Here is a 10,000-nt window from a genome sequence, read left to right as displayed (position 1 = left end):
GGCTTCACTGGGTGGATCGATAGGTCCGACGAGATCCATGGCTAGTCTCTTAAAAGGAATATCAACGACTGGTATATTTTGCATTGGTGCTCTTGGTGCCGTACCTTTATTCATTGTTCTCTGGCACACGTCACATGATGATCGGCAATATCAAGTCACATCTCCTTCTACACCAGGCCAGTAGAAACCGCTCAACACTTTATCCTTCGTTTTGCGAATTCCGAGATGTCCTCCGATAATCGAATCGTGTACAACGTTCATTACGTACGTTCTTAACTTCGACGGTAACACAACTTGCTTCCTGGTTATTCTTCGACGTTTGTCCTCATACACTCGATGTCGAACTTTGTTTCGTTTTTCGAACCGAATCGCTTTGCTGTTTCCGTCCACCGGAGATCTCGTCTCCAACTTTGCTACGACAGGGTCCTCTCTCTGAAGATTAACGAGTTCTTCTCTGTCGATCTCTCCATATCAAATTAGCTGGGGAACACGTAACGACGTCGTCCTACATTGTCGCTTCAATTCAGCCCTCGTTGCCGCTACTACCACCGTCACCTCAGTATCAGGGTTGTCCGGACTTCTTGCCCCTTCGACCTTCCCGATCACTAGGTCGCAAATGGCTTCCGGTAAGCACAACGCTTTTACGCTGCCAGTGAAGAAAGGAGTCTTAAGGTCAATACATGCTGCATCAACCAAAACAAACGTATTGTCGATCTTTACGATGAGTGTCTTATTTCCCGTGAGTTGCTCATCCTTCACGAATTTTCTTTTCTCGACGACTCCTTCGCAGCCCGTGTCTCTCAGAACATCGACCTCCTGTTTTCCGATGGTTCCTCTCAACACAGGTAATCTCTGGTTCTCCGTCCGACTACATCCACAACTAGTCACAGGCACATTGACGTTAGTGCCACACGGGTTTTGGTTATCGACCAGGAACATTTACCAGGAACATACACCAGTAACACGTTCCTGGTCATGTTACTGTTACTGTGTGTGTGTGTGTGTGTGTGTGTATGTGTGTGTGTAGAGAGAGAGAGAGAGAGAGAGAGAGAGAGAGAGAGAGAGAGAGCACGCAAACCAGCCTACGTCCCTCCCTCCAGTCTGAACCTCTCGTCTGTCTGTGGTTGGTACCACAAACACGAGTACGCAACCTCTCGTCTGTCTGTGGTTGTTACCACAAACACGAGTACGCAACCTCTCGTCTGCCTGTGGTTGGTACCACAAACACGAGTACGCACGCCGTACCCGTGTCATCTATGCGCGTACTACTTAGGACATGACTGATACGAAACTCTCTTCGACCGGAACAATCGCTCCAATTTCGACCAGGAACAGGTTCCGTACCAGGAACAACGCCACCAGGAACACAATCGTACCAGGAACATGAGCATGTTCCGAATGCCCGCCTCTAACGACGTGAATACTACTTTTATGCTCATCTCGTCCAATTATGCTGTCGTATTTAAGTTTGTTTCGTCCGGCTGTGCCACAACTGCTAAAACTGCCCTTTTTGCGACCATTGTTTCGGCACGTCGTTCTTACGTTGGTGGTTTGTTATATTGTATTTTCCCTCTTTACAATCGCGGGCTTGTGTGAGAGGGGGACTGACATCTCCAGCAGAAAGAACTATTAACATTAACGCTTCTTCCTTCCGTCTTCTCGGCCTCCGGGTTGTTTGTCTTTTCATACCACTGTTTTTGTTGTTTTTTTTAAAATGTAACTGCCTCCTTCTAGCTACAAGGAACGCTTCCGATTCTTCAGCTACATTGTCTAGGCTTTTAGTTTTCTTTTCTCTAAGATGTGTCGCTAGATCCTTGGGACAGACATCCATAAACTGCTCTTTGATGAACACGTCTCTCAAACTGTCGTAATCTTTCTCAATCTTAACTAGGTCGACCTATCTCTCCAGATACGGTTTCAGTCGCGTGATGAACAGAGAGAGGGGGGAGAGGAGAGGAAGAGAGAGAGAGAGAGAGAGAGAGAGAGAGAAAGAGATAGAGAAACAAAGAAAAAAAGTATGTAGAGAGAGAGAGAGAGAGTGTGTGTGTGTGTGTATGTGTGTGCGCGTGTGTGTGTGTTTGTGTGTGTGAGAGAGAGCAACAAAGAAAGAATGTAGAAAGAAAGAAAGAAAGAAAGAAAGAGAGAGAGAGAGAGAGAGAGAGAGAGAGAGAGAAAGAAAGAGAGAGAGAGAGAGAAAGAAAGAGAGAGAGAGGAAGAGAGAGGGGAGAGAAAGAAAGAAAGAAAGAGAGAGCGATAGAGAGAGAGAGAGAGAGGAGAGAAAGAAAGAAAGAAAGAAAGAGGGAAAGAGATAGATAGAGAAAAAGAGAAAGGAAAAAGATAGAGAGAATGAGAGAGAGAGAGAGAGAGAGAGAGAGAGAGAGAGAGAGAGAGAGAGAGAGAGAGAGAGAGAGAGAGAGAGAGAGAGAGAGACTATAAGTCTATTAACCAGTGTACCTGAACCAAGCAAGTGAGGGTCTTGGAGCTAATGGCTTGCATCCCCAGTGTGTTATATTATCGTCTGCCGACAAGCCTATCTGTTACTATTAATAAATCTATGTGTTGACACATCGAAATCGTTGGGCTTCCCCATTGGCCGACTAGAGTACGTCATGGGTTTCCCTGAAATCTTTTCTAAGGAATGTTTCCGTCTTCCGCAGAGTTGCCAGATTGGGCGACACACCGCGAATTGGACTACTTTTTCATGCTGTTTACGCCTATAAATATAAATTTTCGACTTGCGACTTTATGGAATACTTTTTATTATGGTCTGCAAATTTTGGGCTATATCTTAGATACTATTACTAAAAATATTAGGAAAAAATTTAAAATAATAATAATAAAATCATGAGACTAAACCAATTTGACTATAAAAATGCCTCTTATGGTTCTCACACTACTTTGTTATGACGATCGACTCAATCAGCAAAGTCTGGTCCGCATTCGTGCACCGTCACAAACCCGCCGGGTAGCATCGTCACAACACACCGTTCGACTAGATGCTCTGCCATCTCAGATTCTTGCCCACAGCGGGTACATATTGGACAGGTAGAAAGGCCTCACCGATGAAGCGCATTTGCCGTTAGGCAGCTCCTCGACCGAAGCCGATTCGCAGTCACCCAATGTCTCCTCTTACTTGTATCAAAGCCTGGCAACTTCTCACCAAGCTTAGAGGAGTGTACGTCCCCGCCCCCACGAGGGATTGAATTCGTCCAAACCGACTTCCATCTCGTATGTGCAGCTCTAGACGTAGTCAGGGATTCTGTGTACAAGGGTTGCCGGGACTTATTTCGGCTCGAAACGTGGGGACCGTCCATTATCGCATCAGAGGGGTATCCCCATTCCCTCTCTCTTTGATCTTACTCAGCCAATTTCCCGTAATCGTCTCCCTCCGGACATAGGGGGGCTGGATCTCTGCCATTATTGGGCCCCATTCTCTAGGAGTTGTTGCTAGCGTTCCTGACACTTGCGAAGTTTTACAAATGGCAGCAGCTTCTTATGGTTCACACTATTATGTTATGACGATCGACCCAATCAGCAAAGTCCGGTCCGCATTCGTGCACCGTCGCGAACCCGCCTGGTAGCATCGTCACAACACACCTTTCGACTAGATGCTCTGCCGTTTCGGGTTCTTGCCCACAGCGTGGACATATTGGACAGGAAGTTAGACCCCACTGATGTAACGTACCGGCCGTTAGGCAGCTCCTCGACCGAAGCCGATTCGCAGCTACCCAGTGTCTCCTCTTACTGGTATCAAAGCCTGGCAACTTCTCACCAAGCTTAGAGGAATGTAGACAAATGGCAGCAGCTTCTTATGGTTCACACTATTATGTTATGACGATCGACCCAATCAGCAAAGTCCGGTCCGCATTCGTGCACCGTCGCGAACCCGCCTGGTAGCATCGTCACAACACACCTTTCGACTAGATGCTCTGCCGTTTCGGGTTCTTGCCCACAGCGTGGACATATTGGACAGGAAGTTAGACCCCACTGATGTAATGTACCGGCCGTTAGGCAGCTCCTCGACCGAAGCCGATTCGCAGCTACCCAGTGTCTCCTCTTACTGGTATCAAAGCCTGGCAACTTCTCACCAAGCTTAGAGGCAAATGGCAGACTCCGTATCTGAGACGATATGATAGAGCCAGAGATTGATCAATAATATCCAGCTATAAAATAAAGTTATTCATCCATAGAGATGAAAAAAATGTTTAAAATGAGACAAAATAAAAGTAGATAAATAATCCTTGTTTTAAAATGGAAGATAAAGATTTGTAATGAATGCACTCAAGATTAAGATTACGTCACCTGGAAATCACCAACTTCACGGTTCAGTGAAATACTTTTCAACAGTCGTAACGACACTTCCTTCCTAATGACGCATGGTAACTTAGTAACACTGGCTCTAAACTATCGGAACAATGTCGGACGCCCGTATGAACTATTTCTCCGATGAGCATAAAAGCGTATCCAGAGGGGAAAAAAAAAACCCCATAAATTTGATCATGTTTTGACTTTTACACAGTCTGGTCACAAGACATATGGGGATACACATTCTGATCACATATGAAAAGTTCTAGCCAGCATGAAGAATAAAAATTATCGATTTTCTTTGTTTATAACCAAGATGGCCGCCGTTGCCGGGCGGCGTGACATCAGACTACTGAATTCAATTTGGAATCCTGTGCGTAATATATGTGGTGTTGTGAATTTGATTCAAGAGTCTGATGTCACGTCGCCCAGAAACAGCGGCTATCGTGGTTCTAAACAAAGAAAATCGGTACCTTTTATTCTTCATGCTGGCTAGAACTTTTCATATGTGATCAGAATGTGTATCCCCCTCTGGATACGCTTTTATGCTCGTCGGAGAAATATGTTTCCGATAGTTTAGAGCCAGTTACTAAGTTACCATGCGTCATTACGAGGGAAGTGACGTTGCGACTCTTGAAGCGTATTGTGATTATAATATACGACTGTATAAGATATTATTTTCAGATTTTGGATAATTGTTTCATTTTTCATTTGTAAATCATGGTTTGCGTAAGTTGAAGCTCTAAGCCTTTGTAAACCATCCAGATTAGACCTATAGTATATATAATTGATTATGGGTGAATGGGGAAACTATTCAAAACCATAATATAAGAAAATAAGATTGTCATTCAGACCGATGAAAAAAATAGGATATATATATATATATATATATATATATATATATATATATATATATATATATATATATATATATATATATGTATGTATGGCTGCCTCTATTCTCACACCCCCCCCCCCCCCCCCCCCCTTATATATAAAAGAGAGAGAGAGAGAGAGCGAGAGAGAGAGAGAGAGAGAGAGAGGGAGAGAGAGAATGAGAGAGAGAGAAAGAGAGAGAGAGAGAGAGAGAGAGAGAGAGAGAGAGAGAGAGAGAGACAGAGAGAGAGAGAGAGAGAGAGAGAGAGGTTTGCGATTTTTGTTCTTATTTTGCAACTTTTTGCTTATACCTTTGCGACTTTGCCAAAAAATATCTGGCAACTCTGATCTTCCGACTACTGACTACTCCAATCTGACTTACTCCATGCCTAGCAATGTTGCTACTATGAAGGTGGACAACCTTTTGGGGGAAAAGGAAATTTCAACATTACATAAAGATAGTACAATAGCTATTTACTAAATCATGGGGGACAATTTCAATGCAGGTTTGTAATATATCCTTTTAAAAAATTAAGATAAAAAGTAATTATGGGGTGTACCATTCCATTCAATTTAGAGATTTAAAGTTAGGATTTAGACTTAGACAGGAAGAAGAGGACCAAATACCCTGAGTCCTGAGACTCACTACCGCATTCTCTATTTAATTTTAAAGCTTGAATTTAATAATTATGTTACGGAGCTAGGTTCTGATTCATTAATCATCAATATTACTACCATTACAACCACCGCCACCTCATAGTCACAACCACCACATCGCCGACAATCCCAACCAACACTACGACTTAAGACTAAGTTAAGACTTCTACTACTACCACCACATCACCATCACTACTACAGCAACTATCGGATCACCTCACCTACCCATCACCACTACTACAACCACCACAACATCACCATCCCTACCACCACTACTACAACAATCACCACCACATAACTATTACTACAACTACAACCACCGCCACCACATCACCATCTTTATCACCACTACTACAATCACTAATACTAATACTACGCCAGACAGTGTCTGTCAATAATCAAAAGTACAGGTTTTTGATTATTGCCAAACACGTTTGATCACGTTGGCAAAATTTTTTATGCAAAATGCCAAACTAAGCGTGAAAAATAACAAATAATCTGAAAAAATGTCAGTGGTAATTTGTGTCCCAATTCAGTTATCAAGTGATATTTTTAACACGAGATGAACATATAGTGTTCAAATGCCAAATCAAGCTTTTTTAAAAAAGCAAATGGATCAATGAAATGTAGGAAAATGAAGACATCAGAAAACGAAAGCAGCTGGCCACTGATGCATTCAACCAACTCCAAAATTAATATAATAGAAATAACATAATCAGTGAGAAATCCTCTGGTCCTGATGGGATACACCCATGTGTACTAAAAGAACTGACAGAACAGCTAGCAGAACCTTTAGCAGAATTGTTCAACAAGTCACTTAGTGAAGGGAAGCTGCCCAGCATCTGGAAAGATGCAAATGTAACTCCACTTTTTAAAAAGGGTGAGAAGAGCAAAGCAAGTAACTATTGTCCCGTCATTAACGTGTGTGATTTGAAAAATAATGGAATCCTTGATTAGGGACAAATTAGTCAAATACTTAATGGAACAAAAGTTGCTGTCTGAGTATCAACAAAGGTTTTATATCAAAACGCTCGTGTACCACTAATTTGTTAGCTGCTCTCGACTCTTGGACTAGGTATTTGGACAGTGTTATCCCTGTTGATGCTGTGTACCTTGATTTCGCCAAAGCATTTGACAGTGTTCCACACCAACGCCTTATTAAGAAACTTGGATCATATGGCATCAGTTCATGTTTGCTAGCTTGGATCTCAGATTTCCTGATTGGAAGAAGACAGCGTGTTAGGGTGAACGGCAGTTTTTCGGACTGGGCACCAGTATCGAGTGGTGTTCCACAGGGAAGCTGCCTTGGTCCAGTTTTGTTTGTAATCTTTATTAACGATCTTCCAGACGTTATTGACTCTCTGTGCCAAATGTATGCAGATGACACTTATGTGTTCTCTAGAGTAGACAAGGAAGAATTCATAACTCAGCTCCAAAGTGATCCTGACAGCTTGGTATAGTGGGCTGATAAATGGCAGCTTAGGTTTAATGCAGACAAGTGCCACGTCTTGCACTTGGGATATAGAAACCAGCACCATCAGTTCATAATGAGAAAACATGACTCTAGCGAGACTGTCATATGTCAGCCTACTGAAGAGATAAAAGCTTTAAGTGTGTTAGTAGATCAGGAACTGAAGGTCTCTAAGCACATAGAAACCCAAGTAAATAAAGCAAACAGAATTGTTGGCCTCATTAGGAGGTCATTCACCCATCTTGATAAATATAACATGAGACAATTGTTCACTGCACTTGTACGTCCCCGCTTGGAATTTGGCAATGTAGCATGGGTACCACGACTGCAGAAAGACAAAGACCTCATAGAAAGTGTTCTAAGACACGCAACTAGGGTCATTCCTGGATTCAAAGATCTAGAATACACAGAAAGACTGAAAGATACAAATACCGAGCATGCAGTATAGGAGAGATAGAGGAGACCTTATCGAAGTGTTCAAATACACGCATAATCTATATTCTGTAAACATGAGTCTTCTCAATCTTGATTCCACCAGCACCATCAGAGGACACAGATTCAAACTGTCCAAGGAAATGTGTTCTCTAAACCTTAGGCAGAACTTCTTCTAAATTCGGGTAGTCGACAAATGGAACCACTTGCCTGCAACAATTGTCGATGCCCCTTCATTGCAGGCATTCAAGTGCCGTCTCAACACTCATTGTGACCTCCCATAGTGGGCAGGGAGGTACATGCTATGTCTTCTATCCCCCCATACCCGTTTTCCAATTGTTTCCTGTCATTGTCTTGGAATGAGATTACTTAGTTTTGTCCTGATCCTTGCCGGAGTTCCTTGGCTGGGAGGGAAACAGTCGAATGTATAGTTATAGTTTTGAGAGATGATATTTTTTTCTTGTAAATCATCTCTCTGTTATGCATTGTATTATGTTTAGTTTACATATTATATTATATGATTGGTAAACATTTGAGTGTATTCCTCTTAGTTGGGACCTGTGCTTGTGTCTGGATGAGACTTTTAGGTGATCTTAATTGTAATTCTAGAACTTTTTACTATCCCATTTCCTTTTTACTGGCGCTGATATGACCTTAATGTGTTGCAAGCGCCGTAAAACCCTTAAAAACAAAACATAAAACATTGTGAATTAGAAAAATACTGTTTGTAGAGTTTAATTCAGAAACCTCCTTCCACTATGTGGCATGCCCAGTTTTGAGAGGCGTGAATTGAATATGTTCACGAATGCACAAGAGCAGATAAAAGGCTGTAAAAGCCTGCATAAATCTGGACATATCATATCATATCATCATATCAAGTGAATTCAGATTTATGAGGCACTGATTATTCTGATATTGACATATCATTGTGGAACCTGGGGCCTCACAAAAAAAGAACTTAGAAAGTCTCGATTCATACCACCGCAAACAATTACTTCCTGTAATTGGAATCTATTGGCCAGAGACAATTACAAATGCAGATCTCAATGAAAGAACCGTTGGAGTCCAACGCCGGAGTACAATAATAAAAGAACAGCAATGGAGGCTATTTGGTCACATCTTACGCCGAGAAGATAACATCCCAGTTCAAACTGCAATGAGAATATTTCATTCATGGCAACAAATATGTAGGGAGACACCAACATCAATAGCAACTACCCTGTACCAGGACCTCTCTACATATGAGAAATTTATGGATTCAGATGAGGCTGAATTAATCCCTGAAGAACTAAGAAATACTGCAGTGCCCTCCGTACTAAAATCACAACAAGATCTTGACAGCCTCAAAACTCTGGCCCAGGACCGTGACCAATGGAAACAATTAACAACATGGATGGAGAGAGCAGCTATACTCATCGACCATGACTGAATCACACAATTCTCAGCAAGCGTTGTTAGGACTGCGAGTTTACTATCTCTACTACTACTACTACTACTACTACTACTACTACTACTACTACTACTACTACTACTACTACTACTACTACTACTACTACTACTACTACTACTACTACTACACTACTACTATACTACTATACTACTACTACTACTATACTACTACTACTACTACTACTACTACTACTACTACTACTACTTACTACTACTACTACTACTACACTACTACTACTACTACTATACTACTACTACTAACTACTACTACTACTACTACTACTACTACTACTACTATACTACTACTACTACTTACTACTACTACTACTACTATACTACTACTACTACTACTACTACTACTACTACTACTACTACTACTACTACTACTACTACTACTACTACTACTACTACTACTACTACTACTACTACTACTACTACTACTACTATCTCTTCTAAACCCGCTTTGTGATGGTGAAAGATATTCCGCTACCTTTTCTCTAATTCTGTTGATCGTGATTGTGCTTAAAACTTTTCTTAGCGTGGATAATAAAACGATGGGTTGCAAATTTTCTAAAGGGCCTTTCTCTTTATTTGGTTTGTTTAGCAGAATGAGTTTGCCACTTCCAAGATTGAGAAATTGTTTTGTCTTAAATATCTTATTATACATATCAGCCAGTATTTGCATGCCTTCGTCGTCAAGACATTTTAGATCTTCTGCTCTAACACCATCTAGACCTGGCGATCTGTTGTCATTGAGCTTTTGTATGGCTTCACTTTATTTCTTGGGGCGTTATAGGTGTTTCAAGCTCT

The 10,000-nt window shown here is 41.7% G+C and overlaps 1 protein-coding gene across 1 annotated transcript in view; it reads left to right on the top strand.

Annotated features, from left to right (window-relative positions):
- The first annotated feature begins 5,527 nt into the window (after nt 1-5,527).
- Nucleotides 5,528-10,000, top strand: part of LOC144960020 (uncharacterized) — a 14,230-nt gene continuing 9,757 nt past the window's right edge. The window contains exon 1 of the mRNA XM_078892964.1: nt 5,528-5,687. Coding sequence (XP_078749090.1) covers nt 5,666-5,687 — 22 coding nt within the window. The 5' untranslated portion in view covers nt 5,528-5,665. The remainder of the gene's footprint in view (nt 5,688-10,000) is intronic.

This window comes from Berghia stephanieae, chromosome 14 (assembly GCF_034508935.2).
Source record: "Berghia stephanieae isolate SIO BIC M18660-M18661 chromosome 14, UCSD_Bste_1.3, whole genome shotgun sequence".
Taxonomy (NCBI): Eukaryota; Metazoa; Mollusca; class Gastropoda; order Nudibranchia; family Aeolidiidae; genus Berghia; species Berghia stephanieae.
This window is presented reverse-complemented; position numbering and strand designations above follow the sequence as displayed.